The sequence below is a fragment of the Dermacentor albipictus genome, chromosome 1 (assembly GCF_038994185.2).
Source record: "Dermacentor albipictus isolate Rhodes 1998 colony chromosome 1, USDA_Dalb.pri_finalv2, whole genome shotgun sequence".
NCBI classification, from domain to species: Eukaryota; Metazoa; Arthropoda; class Arachnida; order Ixodida; family Ixodidae; genus Dermacentor; species Dermacentor albipictus.
Genome location: NC_091821.1, coordinates 106,945,735 through 106,971,000, shown reverse-complemented (window position 1 = coordinate 106,971,000; position 25,266 = coordinate 106,945,735). Strand labels below are relative to the sequence as shown.

At 42.5% G+C, this 25,266-nt stretch overlaps 1 protein-coding gene across 4 annotated transcripts in view; it reads left to right on the top strand.

Moving 5' to 3' along the window:
- garz (Sec7 domain-containing protein garz) overlaps positions 1–25,266 on the top strand; it is a 108,398-nt gene that overhangs the window by 48,243 nt on the left and 34,889 nt on the right. For 3 of the 4 annotated variants that reach the window (XM_070524406.1, XM_070524410.1, XM_070524413.1), the window contains exons 21-23: positions 2,618–2,753; positions 13,832–13,947; positions 20,365–20,524. In XM_070524406.1, coding sequence (XP_070380507.1) covers positions 2,618–2,753; positions 13,832–13,947; positions 20,365–20,524 — 412 coding nt within the window. The remainder of the gene's footprint in view (positions 1–2,617; positions 2,754–13,831; positions 13,948–20,364; positions 20,525–25,266) is intronic. The other variant, XM_070524414.1, reaches the window with a different exon arrangement.

The window sequence follows — 25,266 nt, the reverse complement described above, 5'->3', positions numbered from 1 at the left end:
CACATCTGCTGCAAAGGTATGCAATTTTCGTTGTGTTACATTACTGACATGAAAATATTTGTTTTTCAGTACTACGATAATTCAAATTAACGAATTAAATTCGATGGTCCCGCAAAGGTAATTGTAACGAGATTTTACTGTATATGCCAACGTGACATCACAGATTTCGAAGTATTTTCTTGTATTTGGGTCCTTTGTGGCACAATAAAAATCCTCGAAAGTTGCCAAGTTCAGTCTTTGGCTTCTTTAGAATGCAAGGTAGTCAATCTTTACTGACACAGAATTAGCTAGACGTTGGTAGATGCCATCAAAATTCATGACATTACTGCAAGCTGGTGCACAAACTTCAAAGTGGTGTTACCATCTGTCTTTCGTTCTTGTGTTTTTAATGGCTTACCAAGCCTCCTGTCATGGTAAGACTGGCTTTTTTGGTGTTGTCTAAAGTTCATTGACTTATAGAGCTCAAGTTAGCGTTCTGCCTATAGGGACAGAGCAAGAGGGAGGGAGGGAGTAGGGGATGACGTAAATTTTTCAGTGCTGACCTTCGTTTATCTTTAAGTCCGTGTGATCTGCATGTTGTAACCTACCAAGGGTACCTTGGCTGATGAAAGTGACTTTTTAGCTTCATTGCTGGTGGTTTTCAGCAAAAAATTATTAGAACTGAACATGAAGTGGCCTGCAGAACTTGGGTGTTCGAATTTCAGAAAAAAATCTTGGCTGCTTTTGGCATGTTGAAAGCAGTCTCTCCCCCACCCCCTTCTTTTCTTGCTTCTTTTTTTCTTCAGGAAAAATTAATTTTGGGAAATTTGGTTGAGGTAAAAGCTGTGTGCCCTATAATTTAGCAAAGGGAAAACAGTTTCTAGTGTGCGATTTCTCCATTGTGTAGTACCTAGCTTGAAATGCAGGAAAATATCAATTTTTCTGCACTGCTCATTCTACAGAATGCTGCACTGTGGACTCAGCTGCATTCACTGGATACATACTCAAACAATATTGCCATGCAGTGCAGTTGACCAAATGCATATTAGCTCCATGAGCCTGATACAGCTCTTGCTTAAAGGGCCCCTCACCAGGTCTGGCCATTTTGAGCTGACAAGCGCAGAGCATACATTGCGTGATAAAGATTGTGTCTGCAAAGTATTACATCGCTACATGCCGCGGAAAGATCTGAAATTTCGATCCGAACGCCGTTTTCCCTTTCCCTCGCGGTGACCGCGCTGCAAGCCGGACAGACGGTGACGCACTCATGTACCTGCGCCTACGTACTCGTGTTCACAGTGTGTCGCTTGTGATGGTACGTGCTTCGAGAATTACTCAAGGCAAAATCTGTCATTTGTGGGATCTGTTGCTTGAACTGACGAATTGAAGTTTAAATAAATAATAAAACACAAATGACTGTGTGTCGTTTGTGTGTGTTTATTGTTTTACTTCGCACCGAAGCAAGAAAGATGTAGTTCCGCTTCACCTGCTTGTTCCCATGGTCGTGCGGTCACGTGCGTAGGTACCAAAACTATGCCATTTTCTACCGTTCTCCAGTGCGTGATCATGCTCTGCGATCCACTTGTTCTGCCTCAGTATTCGTGTAGCGCTGAATTATACCGCTAGTCATGTTTCCTTGTGCACAGTGCGCAAAATCGCACACTGTGCAAACGAGACAACAGCACGCGTGCGACACCGTCAGTAAAAATGCGTAGCGCCGAAAAAAAAAAAAAAGGTGAGGAGAAAAAAAAATTAAGGCGGGGCCCGTGACGTGTCACGTGATCCTGAAAGTCTGGTATGGGAGAACGCAGGGAAGGAATTTCGGTTGCGAAGGCTAGACGGGGCAAGCGGAGAGGGAGTCTCACTATGCAGTGGAGCCCGCCTGCTGAAATCATGGGTTTGGGGTACCGAAACATTTCTATCTTGTCTATTAATGAGCCGACTTGAAAAATGTTTGTGGCAGAGCGCTCCCTGGAGGACACATAAGAACTTCCAGCGTATAACCAAAATTTGCTATGGGGCCTGGTGGAGGGCCCTTTAAGGAGATTTACGGTGCTCTTTTTTCTAACTGAAGTGGCCACATTGTGGCATGTATGGTGGCTTGTAATTATAAAATTGCTCTTGCATGTGCATTGTCTGTGATTAGCCATGGTTGTGGTGATGAGCTCACTATCATTTCAATAAATAGCATGAGTGGCAGGCACCTGCACTCAAGCCAAAGCAGAAACAATCTAGCCGAATAGATTTTTTGTGAGTTTGGGCCATATTTCCTTCCTTATTTGTTTTATTTTAGCAGCTCAAACTGTTTTTCACAGCAGCTATAGCAAATTTTAACTTAATTTCATTCTCATTATTTATTAGTTTAATTTATTGAATTGATAATGAACAGCATCAGGATAAAGGATTTAAAATTTAAATTGAGCGCATGGGACTAGGTATGTGCTAATTGCTTTCATTGCCATTGCAGCTGAAAAACAGCAAACCTTTAGTAAAATAATTGCCATAGTTCATGCTCTTTGTACCAGGTTTAGTGCTCTATGCAGTTGTTAAATATCCATCAGTATGCTTATAGTTCTTTGTTGTCTTTTGTAAAGCTGTAAATGAATGGGGATACAGTGGCATTGTCCCTGTTTTGCAGCAGCCAGCGTGGACCAAACCCAGAGGATGTGCGTGCACGAGAGGCTGCCCTTGCATGTGTGGCCAACTGCCAGCCAGAACTCTTGGTGTCTGAATCCAAGTTTCTTCGAGAGGATGCTTTACAAGAACTGGTCAAGGTAGGCATTTATTTAATGATTTTAGAGAGGAGTAAGATGAGAAAGGTTCTTTGAAGTGATACCCTGAGTTACTCATTAGTAATGTGAATTTTAATCAATCTCACAAAAACAGATTTTCTTGTGCTGCTTTTTTGTAATGGCAAGGAGTAAATTACAGTCATCATTTAAGTTGTTCGCTGTTTTGTCAATGCTTGGTCGCTACTTGTTGTTTTCGTAAGTAAAAGATAAGCAAGTGCTTATTATTTTCATAGCTCGATGTTACATCCAGCTTGCATAAAGTTGCTTTATGCTTGAGGCAGTGGTAGGTCCTGTCCCATTTCCCTTCTTATATTGTGTATTCCAAACAACCACTTAAGGGCTTCAGTATCGTTGCTGAGCATTAACCCTTTAAAGACGAGGCAGAAAAATACCCAAAGGAAATGTTTACTTTTCATTGAAATGTGCAAAATACACTGGTAAAAAGGATATTCAGCAAAAAGAAAAAAATATGTTGTGGAAATTTCTTAAGCAATAGTTGGGCAACACCAGGCAGGACACTGGAACTGAGCTTCTCTCTAAGCCTCCTATGGATTCCTGTGGAACTTGTAAAGACGGTTCTCATCAGGTGTGAAACACAAAGGTGCAGAAGCCAAGCTTCATTGAGAGCATCACACAAGATAAATCAGTTATTGCTGTGATCAAAGTTTGGAAGTTTACTTACGCGTGGTTGATTCCATTGTACAAAAATAATCTCCTTGTAACATGTAATAATATCATATAACCACCAAAGAAAAGAGCTAACAGATACAGATAAAGATTGTAAGAGGGCTTTGATATTTTTAAGCAGGTTCTTGCAAAGTTCACAGAGACTTGGTGAAGCTGAGACTTGCTGATGGCTGTACTGTCGTGACAAATTAAAAGAGAGAGAGAGAAAAAGAATCAATGCATAGAAAATTGGAGAAAGTCATTGCGTATTATTTTCTTGTCAAAATTACAAGAAACTGAATGCATACACATGTGCAAAAGTTGTCAAAAATTCACGATGAGTTAACTCATCATTGGCTCCAGAGGACGCTCATTGTGATGGTGAGTCATCTTGTCATCGGCAGTTCATCATCATCATCATCAGCCTAGTTACGCCCACTGCAGGGCAAAGGCCTCTCCCATACTTCTCCAACTACCCTGGTCATGTACTAATTGTGGCCATGTTGTCCCTGCAAACGTCTTAATGTCATCTGCCCACCTAACTTTCTGCCGCCCCCTGCAACGCTTCCCTTCCCTTGGAATCCAGTCCGTAACCCTTAATGACCATCGGTTATCTCCCCTCCTCATTACATGTCCGGCCCATGTCCATTTCTTTTTCTTTATTTCAACTAAGATGTCATTTACCCGCGTTTGTTGCCTCACCCAATCTGCTCTTTTCTTATCCCTTAACGTTACACCGATCATTCTTCTTTTCATAGCTCGTTGCGTCGTCCTCAATTTCAGCAGAACCGTTTTCGTAAGCCTCCAGGTTTCTGCCCCATATGTGAGTACTGGTAACACACAGCTGTTATACACTTTCCTTTTGAGGGATAGTGGCAACCTGCTGTTCATGATTTGAGAATGCCTGCCAAACGCACCCCAGCCCATTCTTATTCTTCTGGTTATTTCAGTCTCATGATCCGGATCCGTGGTCACTACCTGCCCTAAGTAGATGTATTCCCTTACCACTTCGCAGTTAAAGGGTTAATAATGACCTTGCCGGAAACTGCCTTGCATCCTACTACGTGATAAAATAACAGCAGTATACTACATGTTCAGAACAAAATGCAGCTGGTAATTGGGGCTGCCTAAAATTTCCAGATTTCAGATAGGAGATCGCTGGGAAATGCCTTCGTCCTGCAGTGGACATAAAAATTAACTGTTGCTGCTTGTGATGAAGATTTCCATGGGGTAGGGGGCAGTGGCGTTGCCAGAAATTTTGTTCGGGGGGGGCTAATCCACTGGCCCAATATATATATATATATATATGTAGCTGCACGTTGCAGCTCAGCCTCCTCCTTAAGAGGAAGCTTTAGCTCGGGTGCTCCTATTTAAGTACATGTAGAAGGGGAATTCGTTTTGCCCTGCAACCACTTCACCAAATTTGAGGAGGTTTGTTGCATTTAAAAGAAAAAGTTTAATTCTAGTGACTACTGGCTTCGAATTTTTCATTTAAGTGGTCAATTATTTATTAAAAATTGGCCAAAATTGAAAATTTTCAGAACACGAAACTATCAAGTTTAAGACTCCATGACTCAACAATGAAAAATGATATCACAATTCTGTGAATTGCATCTAATAGTACATCTACAGCGGACAAAATAGATATGTTACACATGAATTTCAAAAAAAATTAGTATTGTGGAAATACGGCTTTTGCAGAACCCTTGTACACAACGTAGCCAATTCACGTAAGATACAAATTGACACAGCAAACTTGTCCGCTTTGACTCTTATAATAAATGCCGTTTACAGAACCACAATATCTGTTCTTCATGCATAGCTATTAGTTTTTAAACGTCGTGCTTCTATTTTTTCAAACTTTCGAATTTTCCAAAATATTTTAAACAAAATACAGGCCCTAAATCGAAGTTCTGTTTCCAACAGACACTAGGATTTAACTTTCTCTCTCAAATGCAACCAATTTCAATAAAAGTGATTAGCAGGATTATCTCAGAAAAGCGTTTCTGCGTTTTAGAAGTATTTGAATAGGCCGCGTCGGATTGGGCCCGAGCTAAAGCTTCCTCTTAAACAATTTATCGAGGGATCAAATACATGAATAATAACTGCATTGTCATTGCCAAAGATGCTGCAAACGAATTAGCCACGCTTTGTAAATACAAGTAAAATATGTATTTTTTCATAAAATTTTATACTCATATGTGCCAAAAATTGTGCCCAACATAACTGACGTCAATGCTTCCATGTTTTTTGTCTATTTATTAAGTAAAGAAAATATCACACGAACTTTAGAACTAAATCAGTTCGAAACCAGGAAAGCAGTGCATGCCGCTGATATGAAAAATTAAAAGGCAATGAACTGAACAAGTTGAGGACAAATATGGTAATGAAACTTTGTCATTCAAGAACCGTGCTTACATTCTTGTATATATGCAATGGCCAGTGAAAAATCTCAATGACGCTTTCGTTTGTTCCAATGTATTACGCAGTAGTAGCTGTCCCTTGTCGTGTATCGTGAGTAATTGCACCGAAGTTATAGTCGCGACAGAGAGCACGTATAAAAAGCAGTTCTGCAAGATATATGAGGGCAAGTCAAATGAACGAGCCAACAACGGGGTACTTTATTTAAAAGTAGTCTTCATGAGAATTTAGACATTTGTCTTATTGACTAACGAGTTGCGTGATTACCGTCTTATTAAACTCCTTGGGTAGCTGCTTCAAGAAGTCTGTATCTGGTTCCCTTGAGCTGTTTTTTCAGTTGCCCCAAAATGTAGAAGTCGCAAGGTGACAGGTCTTGGCTGTATGGCGGATGTTGCAGCGTTTACCACTTGAACTTTGCCAGTTTTGTATTAACCACATAAGCGACGTGGGGACAGGCATTGTCCTGGAACAAGATGACCCCATTCGTCAATTTTCCACGTTGTTCATTCTTGATTGCGACACGCTGCCGTTCTTGCGTTTCACAATATCGGAAACAATTGATAGCCTCTCAAGATTTAGCAAATTCTATCAGTAATGGACCTTGTCGATCGAAAAAAAAAAGTCAACAACACCTTTCCAGCGGAAATGATGGCCTTTACGTTCTTTGGGTGTGGTAAATTAGAATGTTTCCACTGTAAGCTTTGCCGTCGTGTTTCAGGCTCGTAGTAGTGGCACCAAGGTTCGTCCCCGATGCCAGTTGCAAACAAGAAGTCGTCATGCTCATTGTGATACCCGATCAGATGAGTCAAGGCAGCGCGAAACTTCTCCGTCTTCTCGCGATGGATAAAAATCTTGGGGATCCATTGGCCCACCAAAGAGCCGATAACCGAGAAGCTCATGAATTATGGCGTGAACCGAACCGTGACTGATGTTCAGACGGTCTGCCAGTTCATCGATGCTTATCCTCCGTTCTTGTTTTAGCAGCTCATGAACCTTTGAAATTGTGTGGGGGGTGATTGCACGATAGTTTTGGCCCGGTCTTGGAATGTCTTTGCAACGCCCTTTGAACTGTTCGCTCCAACGCTTCGCAGTGGTCAATGAAATGCAGTGTTCAACGTGCGCGGCAGTCATATGGTGATTAATTTCTGTTTTGGAAACACCTTCAGCTGTCAAAAACTTCGCGACACAACTTTTGAAGTGTCCATTATGTGACGCAACCATATTCAACCCAGTGTATGAGAGCATTAAAGAACATTTATCTTCACACCTGAGTGTCACTTTTGTAAATGAGACATGCCGTTCTCCTACGCGCATGCCTCGCAGACAATGAACCGAACCATTATTGCGCGGTTAGGGTAGGCTCACTTTCATTTGACTCGCCCTCGTACATTAGAAATGCAAAGATACAATGGGATATGCAAATGCGAAAATACGGCTTGATAAAGGACAAAAAAGTGTCACTGGAAACAAAGTTCACTGCATGTATACATAAAACCTCGCAACAAGATATTTAAGTATACGTATAAGTCTCCAATGAGTCTATGTATGTAAGAAGAAGTAACTGTATATAATGCGTCAAACAAGGCAAATAAACATGTTGCACAATCATAGATTCACAGAATCCTAGATTCCGCCCCCATTCCATCCACTCCCCCCGACGCGACGGAAGGCGGCGTGCTTGCTCCCCGCTTTTCTCCTTTGCGCACACAAGACTGAGCCACCATCGTTGGCTCACCCATTCGACCTCCCCTCCTACGCTTTCACTCGCACATACAGCATGCAGCGTGTGGTCACGATGTTATCACCCTTGGACTTTATATGAAACATGAGGGCAATGGCAGGAATGCGCCTGGAGTGTCCATATAATTGCTTTCGCAATAATATAATAAACGTATCCGGCAACTGAAGCGTCCTGTCACCCATTACTTTCCGCAAAAGAAGTATCAAAATCTAACTTTCACCATGCAACAATTCGCTGCGCCGCAACAATGTATTTCTTTTCTGTGAGGCGGAGGCACCGCAATGAAAAAAAAAAAAAACGCATAGGAAAGTATGTTGGCCAGAATCTAATGCCTACTTCGGGCACCTAATGGGGCTACGGAAGGAATACCGAAGAAAGCATGAGACGCTTGGTCCACTGAGAACCATATGCATACTGCTCAGTATCCTACAGCGGCGAATCAAGACTTTCCGGAAAGGTTCCGCTCAAGGAATGCGGTGCAATCCTTCGAGTCCCCACAGTGATGGCGGCGAGCGATGATTGTGTTTTTTATGCGAAGCATATTACGAGAGCTCAACCCAGCTCCTCAGGCGCGGCGGTGTCGCCTTCAATGACCTTTGACCCCATGCCATACCACGTGACACTGTGACGTCACGACAGAGGAGAAACGGGGCTCCAACTCGTGCCGTCGCTCCCGGCGTCGCGGCGGTATATAAGCAACTGCGCTTGTTTCTAGGTGGCTTTGGCTCAACTCTTGCAAGATGGGCTGGGTGGGAATCGAACCAGGGTCTCCGGAGTGTGAGACGGAGATGCTACCACTGAGCCACGAGTACGATGCTTCAAAGTGGTACAAAAGCGCCTCTAGTGAATGCGGTGTTGCCTTAGAAACGAGCTGTTTCTAAGGCTCAGGCGTGCGTCGCTTGCTCAGGCGCACATTTCGTTGCCGCGGCGCACGCTGTGTTGCTCGACGCTCACCGCGTCCAATGCGGGGCGCGTAGTCGCTGCGCCGTAGCCCATTGTCTTACACCTCTTGGCGGGTCGACGGGAACGCTGTCGCGTTCCACTCTTGAAGGCGAAGCAGAGTAACACATGAGTTGTTTCTTCGTCTAGCCGAACCAAATATAGCCAAGCAACAGCAGTTCACCAGGCTAAACAGTGGTTCAACAACTAAAATAAAGGCTAGTATGCTTCGCATCCTGGGCTTAACCTTACCTAAGCCACAGCCATTTTTTTCTCGTCTGCTAGCCAGAAAGCGTCCAAAACTCTGTCCGGTGAAAATCCACTCGGCCAGAGCAAACCGAACGCGCACCGAAGTGCACCGCACGGTGGTCGGGGCCATACGAGAAAAACGTATGCGCTCTGGTTGGCTCTGGCAGCCCGCGGGTAGGGTAGCGAGAACAAAAAAAAATTGAAGAGCCTCAATGTGCCCTCGCGAATAAATGTCAGAGTAGAAAAAATAAATAAGAAAGTAGTTACTTTGGCTGGCTTTAGTGTCTTGACATGGATGTTCTGGCGTAGGTTAAAAAAAATGTTGATATTTTTTTATGTGACTTGACGGCACAAATGAACCACCCCAACGCTTCGTCTCATTGGACCTCGCTGCCTGCTTTGTGAACTCGTCTGCTAGTGTGTTGATTTGGCTTGTCTCGTTGTATGTTCCGATGTAAGACTTTAGAAAAGTCAATAGACCTTTGGCGACAAATGTTTATAACAACATTAAACCCACAAAGTTCCGCAATTGAAAATCTAAAGCACAACCTTGGAAATGTCAATGCACCTTTCACATCAAGAGCTTATGAGATTTATACCCATAAAGTTTCGCAATTGATATCCATGCGCTCCGTAGATTCCGTGGCCTCAGTGAGATGCCGCTATGAGCCCGCTCACCATCAAAGTGCCCTTGAAACTTTGTGCTCAGATGGGACTGCTTGGCGTTATGTGACTCCCGGTGTATGGGCGTTGCCGCGAAATCCAGCCCGAGTTTGCAATCTTCGCGGTTAAATGTCTTTTCGAGCGTCAAAAAGACATTCTAGACAAAATCCAGAGTGATTTCTGGCGCCGGGGGTCGCTTTGGTCGGCGGTGCATGGACAGCGCGAAAAAATTTCGGGGGGGGCTGAAGCCCCATAAGACCCCCCCCCCTGGCTACGCCCCTGGTAGGGGGATACGTAGAAGCGCAGCACATATGTACGCATTGCCACATACTCAGTGACCCAAGTTGGTCCGACGATTGGTTTATTTAGAACCCTGTTTCCTCAGCACAGCAGCCCGATGTGCTACTCATTCGACCACGGACTATCTAGCGACCCAGGTAGGCAAGAAAATGGTTAGATACAAACAGATGGATGGGTGGATGGGCGAATGGATGGATGGATGGATGGATGGATGGGATGGATGGGACGGGACAGGACGGAACGGACGGACGGACGGATGTCCTTTGGATGGATGGATGGATGGATGGACGGACGGACGGACGGACCGACGGACGGACGGACAAACGGACGGACGGACGGACGGACAAACGGACGGACGGACGGACAGATTGATTGATTGATTGATTGATTGATTGATTGATTGATTGATTGGACTGATTGGTTGATTGGACGGATGGATTGGATGGATGGTGTAATGGTTGGGGTCGGGCATGAAATAGATTGTAACTGACCCATGCCATCGTCCAACTTATCCACGCTGAGGACGTTGTTGAAGGGAGAGACTTGTTCTCACTGAGAACATAGAATATGGGTTTATTTACAGTATTTACATGAGAACGTTACAGTTCATCAGTCTAACATGACTGAAAGAGGAATGCACACTGAGGAGCCGCCAACGGCTCCTTAAATACACTCTGTCCTCCCTAGATCCCTAGGTGAGGGAAAACGGCCGTTCAACCAAACGGAGTGTTTAAAGTCATCGTTGTTGACCCGCCTTTGAGGGGGAGGGTTTACACACTCACTTCCGCACTGGTTTCACTGACCACACCAAGGTGAGAGGGTTTTCGCAGACATGGGTTTTGCCCCGAGCAGGAGCCTCTTCATCCCAGTGTTGACTCTGCAGACTATGGCCGCCACGTTGGTTCATTGACCGACAACTTCTAAGCCCCGTTAAGACGGCTGCCAAACATCTTCTCCCAGGACTTCCCCCGCTTCAAACAAGCTGTGACGGTGAGGGCGAATCTACTAACGATACTTGGTCCGCCGACTGCATTTAGTCGTAGCAGCGCCGAGGGGGTGTTGATGCGCCACATCGTCAACCCTACAAAATGAGCCACTGCAACAGGTGTGGAAGAGTTCCAGGTCGCTTCAGGGAAGCTCGCCACCTCCGCAGCTGCAACTGGCTGGGAAAATTTGTAGGTCGGTACCCTTGCAGGCCGTTAGTAACAATGGATGGACGGACGGACGGACGTACAGACGGACGTACGGACGTGGATGGATGTAGATGGATGGATGGATGGATGTAGATGGATGTAGATGGATGGATGGATGGATATAGATGGATGGATGGATGGATATAGATGGATGCATAGAGTTTCGTACAAAAATTACTAGAGGGAACTCCGGCGCTGCAGTCGTTGCCCTACCATGGGAATGAAGGGGAGTACATGGATTTGTCTGATCTTCGTGCTTGTGAAATCAGACGTTTTTGTGGCTTTGTATATTACGCTATATAAATCTTATTACCGTATATTTCAGCGCAATCTACGTTCTTTGAAGTGCAGAAGACGTCGGGAACGCGTACAATTGCTTTTAATTGCAACGATTGATCTTGTCCAGGTGGCCAAATCGAAACGCGCCAAGCGTCTCAAGGCACTGGCATGCCCGCGATAAATTCATAAGGGCGTTTCATTCGCTTGTCGATACATGCGTCCGTGGTTTAATGGTTTTAATATCAGGCTTCTGTGCTAGAGTCCCTGTGTTCGAATCCTGCCGTTGGGCAATATTAATGATGTTTATTTTATTATTTATTACGCAATGCACTGTTGGAAATGACAAGTTTACAAAGTCACAAAGCCGTTTGAAGCCAAAAGAACGAAGTTCAGGCAAATTCATGTACTTCCCATAATTCCCATGCTGGGACAACCGCTCCCATTGCAGCTCCCGTAGACACTAGCGCCAGAGTTCCCTCTAGTAATTCTTGTAGGAAACTCTATGGATGGATGGATGGATGGATATAGATGGATGGATGGATGGACGGATGGATGGATATAGGTGGATGGATGGATATAGGTGGATGGATGGATATAGATGGATAGATAGATATAGACGGATGGATTGGACTGGACGGACGGATGGATGGATGGAAATTGGCCCCCATAATGTGCTTGACATACATTAAGAATGCTAACGCATTAAAATGCTGCTGCTCTTATTCATGTTGCCAGCTGCTGTTAGGAAAAATGTTGGTGTTTATGACTCGGAAATCTGTCCACTTTTAGTCACCAGTTTGTGTTGATGCTCAGCATGACAATGGACATTGTGTAGGTTTAGTATGACATTGCCCTTACAATACTTTATGAAACGATATATGTTAGACATAACAGTAAACAACCATAGCGCTGTCACAACAATCATGTTTTCTGCTGGTAAAATAAATCCATATGATGCTATCAGCTACAGCAGTGGAACCTGGCTAGCAAGGTCCAACTTTTGAGACACTAAGGAAAAACATGTGCTCAAACTGTGCTGGCAAATTATTTTCTTAGGATTCTCTGAACACTTTTTCTTGTTAAGCAAGTAATAAGTGATAATAATTAAGTGTTAAGTGGAGGAAGATGCAGTTGATATGTACTGTGAAGATGTGACATTGCTTGTGCTGTTCATTCTGTCAGCTTCCACTGGACTTGAAGGCTTAAATGAAAAGCAAAAGAGAGAGAGAATGAAATCCACTTACTGCATTGTGACTCTTGGTGTGCCAGTTGACATAGCAGATCGAAAGGAAGACGCAAGGTCTGTGCAATACATGAGAACGACTATGGTTGTGTCCATGTTGCTCACTTATATGCATGTATGTCCATCACCCTTTCTCTCATCGGTAGTGGTAACTGACTGCTGCATAACCTAAAGAAAGAAGGGTAAGGAGGAGTGTCCCTTTTTTTTCTTGTTCTCCCACATATATTAACCTCTTGCTACATCCTGCAGGGATTGCATAACTTGTGTCGTCGGTTGTAAAGTCATTTTGTCTTTTTGAGAAAAGTTGACAGATTATGAATTTTCCACTCTGGTGCAGCTGGTTGTGTAATGCGCTGTGTGCACTGTAATAAAAAATTTGTATATGGCATTTTCCTGCTGAGTTTGGTTACATTTATTATTTTATTTATTTATTTATTTTTATTTACAGCATACTGCAGGCCGTGTGGCCCAAGCAGGAGGGGCATGGTAACAAATAAAAGTACATGTATAAAAGGCAGAATTGCAAAAAATATGAAATTCAAGAAATGAAATATAACACGAAACAGCAATGTTAGTTAGGAAATATTAATAATATGAGTTTGGATTGACTCAGGTGAGTTGAGATGATGGAAAGGGATGAGGTTCCATTCTTCTATGGTTTGAGGAAAGAATGAAAATTTAAAGAGGTTTGTCCTGGCAACGTAAGGGGAGAGAGTGAGGGGGTGAGAATGACGGGTTTTCCTGGATGCGGAGAGTGTTATGTATGGACTAGGATCTAAAGAAAATTTACGGTTTATCAAGGAGTAGAGGAACTGCAGGCGTATTATTTTTCTCCTCGTTTGAAGGGTGTGAAAGCCATTTGTACGCAGTAATTCAGAAACAGACTCTTCTCGGCCGTATTTGGAAAAAATAAAACGTATGGCTCTTCTCTGTATCCTTTCAAGGGCATAAATGTTGGTTTTTGTAAACGGGTCCCAAATAACGCACGAGTATTCCAATTTGGGTCGAATAAATGTGGTGTAGGCTAAGGATTTCACTTCATGGGATGCATGTTTCAGCTTATGGCGAAGTAGACATAGCTTTCTGAAAGCAGCGGAGGCGGTAGCAGCAATATGGCTATTCCAATTTAGGTTGTTAGTAATTGTAATTCCAAGATACTTGTACTCGCTCACTTCCGCCAAGGGATCTTGGCCAATAGAATAAGAAAATTGCTAATAAGAATTGCTAATAAGAAAATAAGAATTTGCAACAGTGCTGCTATTTCTGTAACATTTCAATATTGTTTTAGGTGGATTTGACTACCTCCCTTCAATTTAAGCCCTTACAATGGTTCCACATTTTTGTTTCCTATATTTTTTTCACTTAGGCACTGATATATACCTGCCATGGTCCAGAGAGCCATTCGTCCATGTCCGGTGGCTATGATGAGCATTCAACAGTGTTTCTGTTGGAGCTACTAATCAAGGTTGTGCTGCAAAACAAGTGTGTACTCTCCAAAATTATTGTATATTTGTGCACTGAGTTTAGGAAGGCCTTGCATATCTGAAAACTAGCACTTTTTTTCAATACTACCTTGGGTATGTGCTGGTTGCACTAAGCATTTTAGTTATGATTATTATGAAACAAAAATTGATGATATGCAGGCTAGTTTCATGCACATGTGATTCATTGTACTATAAGAAACTTGCTTGTTGCTTCAATGGTATGCTGCAATATTGCCTGTGTGAAATTATTAGTTCTACATCTAGTGCGTACTGCTGCCTTCAAGTAGATGTCAACTTCTGCCATTTTTCTTACTGTACCAGTAGTTCTTTATTGTATGAGGGTTAAGGTTTTTTTAGTTTGTGTATACACAATATTTTCTGGGTTTAGTTTTGTGGCATTGATGGCAAGATGTAAATGTTTTTCTTCAGTCTGCATTCTGCACATATAAATTTCTGTGCATCTTGGCGTTCAATTAAGGACAGTACATTACATATGTGCCAGATTAATTTTTTCTTGTGCTTTTTCATTCACAAATAATTTGGGGTAAAAGTAGCATAACTTATAGTCTGACCTGCCTTGGTTGCGTAGTGGCTTTGGTGTTGTGCTGCTAAGCCCAAGAGCACTGGATCAAATCCCAGCCACGGCAGCCATATTTCGATAGTGATGAGATGCAAAAACGTCTGTGTACCATGCATTGGGTGTGTGTTAAAGAATCCCAGGTAGTCAAAATTAACCCGGAGTCCTCCACTATGTCATGCCTCATAATCATATTGGGGTTTTAGCACGTAAAACCCGAGAATTTAATTTTAATTTCAATCTTGTAGTCTGTACATAACATATACCACGATACCTGAGAAAATCCATACTGTAGCTGGCAGTGCACTCTAACTGAATCGTCGCTTGAGAAAGTTTTTGTACATTCCATTCAACAATTGACCTTTCGGGCTAGGTTTGTGTACTCTAAATAAAAAGCAACTGGAAGCTGAACTACAGTAAAACCTTGTTAATATTGCTACGGAGGAAGACGTACCCGATAAATAAAGTAATTCCGCTTTAAGAATATAGTCGCAATGAACTCCCCTCCCTGTCACCATCAAACCTAATGTATTGGCTAACCGCTTAAGTCACAGCCGATTAATGCATACCAAATGGTTAGTGCGTACTATTTAGTTCATTTTTTTGGTGCGCATAAATGTGCAATTGGCACAATGTCGTGTGCATAGACCATAGATAGCAAAATTGTGGCACATGGGCCTTTCCTGGGCTGCAGTCGCCACCGATAGTGACCTTAAAACATGGTAGCCATGACGTGTTTCTGGCCCCCATAGCTTCTAGTGCTTGCATGTCGTCGTTATGGATGATGATGTGGATGATGGCCCTTCCATTTTTAACGTGGCTAGTGTGTTGACTGTCATGAGGGCGTTCACAGAGAAGTGGGGCCTGATGTAGAAACTGGCTCGCGGCCTTGCTGAGTTTGAGGATGCTGTCATTGCTGCTAGGCCACCATGGTGGAAAGTGAAAATCACAGATGTTTTGCTGCCTGCTTGCAAATAAAACTTGTGTGCCTGGGTGTTTGAGCGACAGTTAACACGTTTTCTTGGCCAGTAAGTCTATAGCCGCTCATCTGCTATTGTCGGTTAATTAGTACATCCCTTAGTGCACAGTTCCCCACCAGCTATGTATTAATGAGGTTTTACTGTATCTAAGTAAACATTTTTTTATGTATTATGTCATAGCATTGCCTTTAGGGGTGTTTACCTTTCTCTGATGTCATCAGTGCACCACAATGTTATGCATGTACAGTGCAATCCACTCTTAAAGGGAACACATGAAAATAGAGCACATGTGAACTTTACTTTCTAGCAAGTGTACAGTCTCCCGGCACTGCACCACATGACTTGTGGCTGGTGGCACCGGCACCTTTCTTCCCACCTGTGCAGTGCATTGGTATAGCTTAAGCTGCCACTTAAGCTAAAGCACCAGCAATTTGAGAGCCGCAAATTAGAGTCTTCCCTTTAATAGTGGACAGCACTTTGCATGTATTCTTTTTGTGTACAAGTGTGGCTTAGCATTACCATTAGATGGGAAGCTTGAAATTTTTGTTTTGTATTGTCCTCTTTTGGTCATGCATCAGCTGTACAATGAGCACCTTCTCAGCTGCATGTATATGTAAAAGCATTATCACATGCTTTCAAGTTGCCAAATACTACTTTCCATACGCACAGTGATTTTGTTGATCCCTTCTTGCTGTTTGGTACTTTTCAACTCTCCATTATTTGCAAGTGTCTGGAGTTGTTAGCTGAAGCACAATTTCTGCATGGAGTGGGCACCTCACTGCTTCATAAAGAGTGCTGTATAACCAGTCCTTGCTTTCACATTCCTTTGTGTTGGGCAGCACATCAAATATGTTCCCTGTTAGACCAGCCTATGGACAGAAAGTGTAGTTGTAACAAGTTCATAACAAGTGTGCAGTGTGTGTATTATTTATTACAGTTAAAGTTGGTAAGATCCGCACCTTAAGTCTTTACATCACAATTTTGTTGTATTAAAATTTCACCCTTTGTGCAATTAATTGCAGTTGTTGACAAACCTTTCTTGCCATGGAAGGGGCTTTAAAAATTTCTGAATTATCGAGCAATTGGAAAAAATGAATTTCGGTGACAAAAAAAAATTCATTTTGTTAAAATTTAGAGTTGGTGATCAAAGCTACTGCTCCATGCCGTGGCGATGATATTTTCACATCTGTGGTACAAAGTGAAGCCTGCAAAGCTTTCACGTCCACTCCACTGCCGAAGCTGACAGTGTCGCCCACAGTGGGACAGTGCTATCAGTGGTCTGCTCTCCACAATTCGACCAATGCAGCATCAAAACCCATTGGATGCTGCATAGAAAGCTTCGTTTTAAAATCACATGAAATCAAGGTGACGGGTGACAACCTGTTGTTCATGGCTGCCGTGTTGTAAATTTGCAACATTACATGTGCATGTCATGTCCGAGAAATCTAACAAGCCGCTACAGTGTCAGAAATTTCGGTAGCCGTTTTGCATTGTTTCTAGTATTGGTTCTATTAGCAAAGAGTCGCAGCTTTGCTCAAAAGGCAAAGCATTGATAGTGAGCCAAGTATTAGAGAACTACTACATGAAGATTGTTAGTATTATCGGCCATATTAATTATTGTAAACATTCATTTATTAATTAAATTAACAAGCATGGTGTCATGCACGCACAGGCAAACATGAACAGATCTCCCTCAATGACTGTGAACATTTGCTGCCACAACACTGGTGTGATGAAGAGAGCAGGCAGAGGAGAGCAAATGCTTTGTCTGGCTCTCGCTTCAATGCGTCTCAGAAACTCAAGATTACGTGAACTCCAGCACTATGTGCGTGGCATGAAGTGCACATGAAGGCACCAGCCACCTTGACTCGCAAGTTGTTTGCTGTCTCCGCAGATTACCTTCAAAAAGGGCACGTGGTCTGTATGGGTGCTCAGCAGTGCTTACAGCCATGTGCATTTTAGAAGAACAGACATGCGCTCACTTGTTCATGAACACATTGTGTTCCATGGGCAAGATGTTTAAAACAGGAAATACATTGTTGTATTGAGGGAAAAACGGGGGGGAAGGCAGGAGGTGGAAATTCAAGACGATGAGCAAAATGAAAATAAGGTGAAAGCGGGAGCCAACGTTTCGACAAATGGACTAGTCTTTTTCAAAGCGCCTTGAAAAAGACAAGTCCACTTGTCGAAACGTTGGCTCCCGCTTTCACCTTGTTCTCATTTTGCTCAATGTTGGGTTGAGAATTTCATTATATTGAAGTTCCTTACATTGAGGTTTAACTGTATATTTATCATGAGCTGGGTTCTATTTTAACCCTACCATTCCTGTTGTATCATATTTGATATGCTTTTTGATGCATCATCGTTCTGATTTTAAGCATACGAAAATTAATGCATAGCCTATAGTAGTGTTTCTGACACACTGGAGCGAGGTTTCAGATGTACAGTTGAATACACTTATGACGATACCAGTTTTAACAGTGTATTGTAAACAATGAGCAGCCGCAGTGCCGTGAACTTTTGTGTGTGTTCTGTGGTAAAATAAAGTGTTTATTACAGTGTTCCCATGCTTCATTATCGGTTATGTAACAATCAAATCTGTTTACTGGGCATCTGTGCCAAAAGGAAAAAGGAAGCAAAGTCCTGGAGTAAAAAGAAAAAATGTGAGCATTGCCTGCTCGCACGCATTTTCCTTTTACACCTTTGAAACACAAGTCAGAGGGTTGCAAGGGAGATGTGAGAGACATGTACGAGGCTTGCGATGTGGTGCAGGCTTGCCAGGTGGCATGCACGGCACACAATGTGGGTGTGGTGAAGGCGCCCAGCATGCAGGCGGATGTTGCAGCTCGTGCTTTTCTCCTACAGAATTTTTCATTTATATTGCTCAGTCATCCAGTAGCCAGATTCAGTTGTTATAACCAACAATGCAGCAGGGGAACATTGTACAGTCGAACGCTTTCATAATAAAGTGCTTAGGGCCTCTGAAATCATTTGTTATACTAGCCACTTCATTGTAAAAGTCGTGCACTGCATCACTCACAATAGAACCGGGACATAATTATTCCTTCGTTATGCAAGTAATTTTGTTGTAGTGTAGAGGCTTTCATTGCAGGGGCATTCGACTGTAGGAGGCATTTATTTTACCATTGAATGCATAGAAGTTCATGGTGTTCCAACTGCTCATCGTTACATCCGAGTATTGTTAAAACCGTTAATCTTATAAGTCTGTATAAGACTGTACTTCTTTCTGTCTGGTTAAAATGTTTGATGTCAGTACCCTCTGGTCTTTCTTTTCTTTTTTCTTTTTTAAGTGCAATCCAGTTATAACAATTATCGGTTATAGCAATGGAATTTTCTTGGCACTTGAATATTGCTATAAGTGGGTTCGACTGTAGATAGCTCAGCAAACCAATCGCTAATTAATTAAGTACTACTGTATGAATTTTTAGCTCAGACATCATTTTATTGTTTCTGTTTTACAAATGTACTTTCCATAGCCAGAAATAAAGGAGACAAGTTGCTTTAATTTTCCTTGATGTGGAAGGTTGTTTGGAGTGAAGTCATCCACATCATAGTTGTAGGCTAGAAACAGTGCTAACAAGTGTTTTGATAAATATGTTTAGTTTCCTCTATTCAATTTACGACTGTTTGAATATCAAATTGTACAGCACGAAGTCACTGATAATAATAGGTCAGTGCAAATTGAATCAAATATATATTAAAATGTTTTCACACAATAATTTAGTTTGTCAGGAATGAACCTTTTAATAAAGCCAAAGTTATAGCAAATAAAAAACAACTCAATAACAAATCAAATTTTTTGTAGCCATCTCGTTCACATATTTGAGCTCAGTGTTAAAAAAAAAAAGGACGAGAAAAACATGACAATATGACTGAAAGGCGATGGCAGGTGGACCTGTTGCACAATGGCCACATTGACCTGTTGCGCATGTTCTGAATGAGCAGAAGCTTGAAAACCCCAATTTCTTTTAGCTCTAGATTGAGACACTCACTAGGTATACTAGCAGGTGCTGTGGCCTCATTGCGTTCTAGAAATTGAGCTAACAGTGAGGAGTTTTAGTCACTGCACTCACACCATCAGTGACAGCGGTTCTGCTTTTTGTTCAAGATTTTCATGTCAGTAGCTTTCCATGTATGATTTTGCCTGTGGCAGAAGCTCGAGATCAAAGACACTGTAGAGATTTTGCATCAGCGCTAATGTGGACGGAACCACATGCAAGAACTGAATAATAAGGTTACTACTCTGTGCCTCTCTAAAATGCCTTTGGAAGCTCTAAACTGGCCTATCCTCCTTGTGTCATTGTACAGTTTTGAGATCAACATATGAGGCTCTGCTATATTTACATAACTGATAGTTCAGGACTACCCCAAATTTGGAAAAGGACTATCTTATGTCTGTTGTATGTGACTGCAGATCATGGTCAATCATTTGTAAACTTTTGTATCTCAGCTTTCATTTTTCTGTTTAGTGCATCATGACATTTTGTTTACATGCTAGGGTGTTTCTGTAACACTGGTCTACGATTTATTGTGGTTGGCATTCTTTTTTTTTTCTTTCCTTATTTGTTAGCATACCACATCAAGATTTGCAGAATTTTTATCATTCACACTATTTTAATTTTAGGAGCTGGGATTTGCTTTCATTACTTCCACCAAGGCAAATTTCTCTGATGCATTTGTCTTTACCACACCTAAGGGTTGTGTTTAGCCTTGTCGCCAGCACCAGGGTTGTGCGTGGTTGTTATAGAAAGCCACTGAATGTGCTTATGAGATTGGAAAAGAAGGTAGGAGGTATGCAGGCATTGTGTACAGCATGCTTCAATATGCCTATCTATAGGGATCGTGTGGGGCCCATCTGGACTGCTGTGCGAGACCATCTTTACACCTTGGTCATGGGTGCAAGTGCCAGCGACTATCGGTTCCTGCTTGAGCGTGCAGTCGTCGGCATCTTGCGCTTGGCCATCAGGCTTATTCGTCGTGAGGAGATGACCTCTCAGGCAAGCAGGGGTCCTGCTTTCACTGTAACGCATAGCCATTACCATGATGCTTCAAGACAAACTGCATGCTTGCAAACGAAGGCTGTGCGGAAACATAGGGTGTAGCTTAGTGATGTGGGTAAAAAGTGCCGATGCATGCACTTACTGCTGTTTATACACACCATTTTAAATGGTTACCTTTAGCATAAAACTTGAAAGTTTCTCAGAAAGTGTTCATCTTGTGCATCACAATTAATCTCATATTTGTGGAATTCATTAGAATTGCAACCAAAGCTGATTGAAAAGTGTTTAGCAATGGGTATGACCATCTCTTCTGTCTGTGCCAAAACTGACTGCAGTGGCAACTGTATTTTTACAATTCCATATTTAGCTTGTCTATTGCTTTCTGACTGTGATACCTCTCTTAAAGTGGTTGTGAACCACCCCTTGAGCTTGGTGAAAAAACAGTTCGCATTTAGCATAAGCTGCTGTGAACATCTCAGACAAACTTTGAAATCATACACATAGGAATTAAGCTTTGGCCGCACTGCTTATTGGTGCTGTAGCCTTCAGGTCTTGCTAGCTCTGATTAGTTTTGAACACTGAAGTAGCTTCGAACCACGTGAAACTTAAGTTCAGACTACATACACTTGCCAGCACGTGCTCACACCTGTCCACTCCTGGCCAGACGGCTGGTCAGATATTGCTTCATTTTGAGCTATTAATGGCACTTCAAAATGTGCAATTTCGATGTGGCTACTGCTATCCGTCGGTCAAGCTGATACAGGACAAAGCTGGTCCGCACCATGTAGCACGGCCAGAGTGGAGCACATGAGCAGGAGCGCACACTCAAGCCCTATTGTGCACATGTAGCTGTGTCATAGAATACCTAGAAATAGCGTCATCATTTCTAGTTTTTTTTAAACCTAGAAACAGCGTCGTCACCACCACCACCACCACCACCACCACCACCACGACCACCACCACATAACATATTGACACAGGTGGTGGATTCATAGCACACTTCTTTACTCATTGCCATACTTTTCTTACATGTACACTTACACACTTTGACTATTTTTAAGGCCTCTATGCAGCCACATTATGTCTACCTCATACCTGTGGCTACATTGCCAAGATAAAACACATTCATCATCATCACCATCATCAGGAGGCAGGAACACAAATGAGAAAACACTTTATAAAGTTGGAGTTAAAGGGACATGACACTAAGGGCAAATACCAAGTCAAGCTAAAGTGATTGATTAATGCTCGAGAATCTCTAAAGCATCAGTATTATGACAAACAGAGCCTTTCTAATAGAGAAATTGAGGTAAATGCAAGACATGATTAGAGACTCTCCTGGGACATCCAAGCACTTGCCCGATAACCAAAGCACTCCTCAGTTAAATTTTGTCACTTGAGTACTCAAGTACTCGTTGCAAAATACATCCTTGTATTGTCTGATAAGATGAAATAAAAGGCTACTTGTCCAGTTCTATTTCATTTTTAGAAAAAAGAACTAATTGAAATGACCATTGACAACGACGCGGGCGATTGAAAGGTTTCGTTTTCGCTCAACTCTGCACCGCCTATGTTTTCGTGTTTCATTAACCAAAAGACTAGTGCAAATAACAGGGACACAGATGTAGGAAGTGACAGGATGAGCGCTAAACATCAACTGAGGTTTTACTGCGAGAGAAGGTACATATATATACATATATACATTTCGGTGGTGCATGCACACACAGGGTTAAAACAGTACAAGCACAAGTGTTTCACTACTTTCCTGATCGCATAGTGCTGCGCTGGTTTTGCTGGCTTGTGAAACTCGCACATACTGCAAGTAGAAGAGAATTCAACTTCCATATGATGTCGCGGGATGCACGAACGGTCCATGCCACTTGTCCAAAAAGCAGCTGCAGTGGCAAATCCACCGCTCTTGGCTCGGTACCGCCGTCTGTCGGCCACTGGTTTACTCACTGACAGCAGCAAAGGGTAGTGATGGCGTATGCAACGTCACCACTCCCCCAGTTGGGTGGCGGGAGATCTCGATTTTGAAAAAGGTATTCGGACCCTTCAGAAGCAATTTTCTCATAAACTAAGTCTTTTCTTGGCGCGAAACAAGCATTGCAATGTTTCTGGAATGGTATGTAAACAGTCCACGCTGACTTAGTACTTGCCTTTAGTGTACCTTTAACCTGTTTGTGAAAATATCAAAAGTAGACAACGCAGGGGTTGCTTGAACCTGCTTCAGTGTTGCCCTTTACAAAATAGATAACTAGGGGTGTGCGAATACTGAACAGTAGATTTCGAATTGAATCAACGAAAAAAAAAGAATATAAATGGAATATTGAATATCAGAACATTTTTCACAAAATTTGATGCTTAACATTTTGGGCAAGAAAATATGGCACTGCACATGCTCGGGAGTTTCCTAGCATTGCATAACAAGAATGTAGCAAGTTATCAGAAACTTAGCTACATAAAAATAAAGATGTACAGTACAGTCTACTCTTATGAAAGGGAACACCAAATTAGTATGCCCGCACTTATTATAGCTCAGTTCTAGTTTATTAAGTTTTGGAAATATTTCTTTTTGTCAGTAGAATATCTGTTGAATAGAATCAAGTGCTTCTTTTTCTCTGAAACTAATTACTATAAATTAGTGACATTCTGTTGTATTGTATACAAATTGAAGTCATCAGTTTAATAGTGGACCTATGTTTTGTGGCAGTTTTTTATGTATTGCACAGAATGTTTTGATTTCCAGTTTTTCTCCAAAAATACAGCATGACTATTCCAACTTTACAGCTGATGGGTTATCGTAAGCCAAATCTGCATGACAAATGAAAGGACCGCGCATCATGTGACTCGATCACTGCTCTATGTGCGTAGTTGGCACTGACAGTAAAGAGTAGGGGCCGTCCATGCAATTTCATTGTCAGGCATGGCATGATTTGCCACCCATCAGAGTCTGAAATTTGGAGAGTCACAGCTAACTTACGCGATGCTCGATCCCCACTCCGTCTGCTCGCTCACGTTCACTTGTTCATTTGTCGTCCATGCAAATGCATGCAAATAGGTCATGACACTCATGTGCCTGCCCAGTAAATCCAACGCTAGTCTTGCAATGGGTTGTTCGAAGCTACAAAAAAAGATTGATGTGCATCTACGAACGGTGTCAGGAACGGGAGGCTGCCATACGGTGTGGCACAAAGATGGTGGTTGTGAACAGCTTTGTTGCCTTCTTGTTCACTTGCTTTCATTTGTGAGGTGGTTTGACAGCTTTCTGAGTGTCGCGTGGCTGCTGCGAATAGATCCGCATCAATTTGGCATCAAACTGTAACTTTATTAGCTGACGCCCGATGAAGCAGCGCCAATTAGGCCCAATGTTCTAGGCAGTGTGGCCATGACCAAAATTTTACGCTGGCTGATGTGATAACCAGATGCAAGCACCATTCTGGAATGTTTGTACAGATGGGTCATCAGTGATCGGTCCTGAGCTCACGTGTGTAGGTTAGATTCATGGCTGTTTAAGTGGCATTAAGTTCGTTGCCGTGCATCCAACATGATCTGCATGCCATTCAGCGGCTAACCGGCCCAATCTTTGCACGTGCTTTTGCACTTTACGAAATGCACGTCTTTTGTTACTGTTCTTACTGTCTGCATCGTGTTATCATTTGGATCGGTCGAGCTGACCCAGACAAACTTTATACCAACAAAGGCGGTCCTGGTCGATGTGTCACTCTTCTGCGAATGGCGGTGTTTGGGTGCTGTATGTGGGATCCTTGCATCGAGCCAACATCGGGGAGTGCTCACAGTGACAAAGTCTGCTACCATGTCATCCAGGGCAGTGGCCTGCCTGTGGCGCACTCGTCGCTCGCTTTTAGATGAAAACGAAGTGAAACGCTCACTTGGGCGGCATTGAGAATGAGGGATTTTGTGGCGCATGCGACATGTGGCACTGGGTGAGTCAAATATATAGCAAAATCCAATAGTAGATATTCGATTCGCAAATTCAGTTATTCAAACATTCACTATTTCATTTGATGGTATTAAAATATTTGTACACCCCTGGAAGTAACACCATCCAATCTCCAATAATTAAACCAAGCAGATGTACAGGCAAATATATGTACTATATGTACTAATATATGTAGAGTAAAAATTTCTTATTGCAGTGGCTGAATAATGTAGTCCAGAGCACATTGCTCATAATGCTTACTCAGGCAATGTTCATTTCTCACAATTATGTCAGTTTTCCAGCCAAGGCTGCACATATAGTATGACTTGTCGGTAGTTGTTCTCTTCCATTCAGGTAAAGTTTCCCTGCTGAAGGCACCTGAGCTTCAAAGAAGAGCTCACATCTATAAAGGCATAGCTTATGCCATGTGTTTTTTGCACATCTGTAGGATGGCCATCTACAGTGTTACGTGGAAAAGCTGTATGACATCCTGGGAAACTGCAACAGTATAACTGAGTGAACCATTTGTGTCCCATAGATGTCCATAGAACATCATGTTTTAGACATTGCACACATCCTATAGATATCTATCTTTCTCCAAACAACATTATAAATACGTACTATGGATAATCTAAGTCCCATCCAGATCATGTTGCTGTAATGTTGAAAGGATGTCACAGCTGAACAAGAGTAACATCTAATAGATGTTCCTTTTAGGGATACAGGATGTTCATAGAACATCTAATGAATCTTTCCTGTTCACGCTATAATGAGCTGCATACCTGCAAGTGCCACA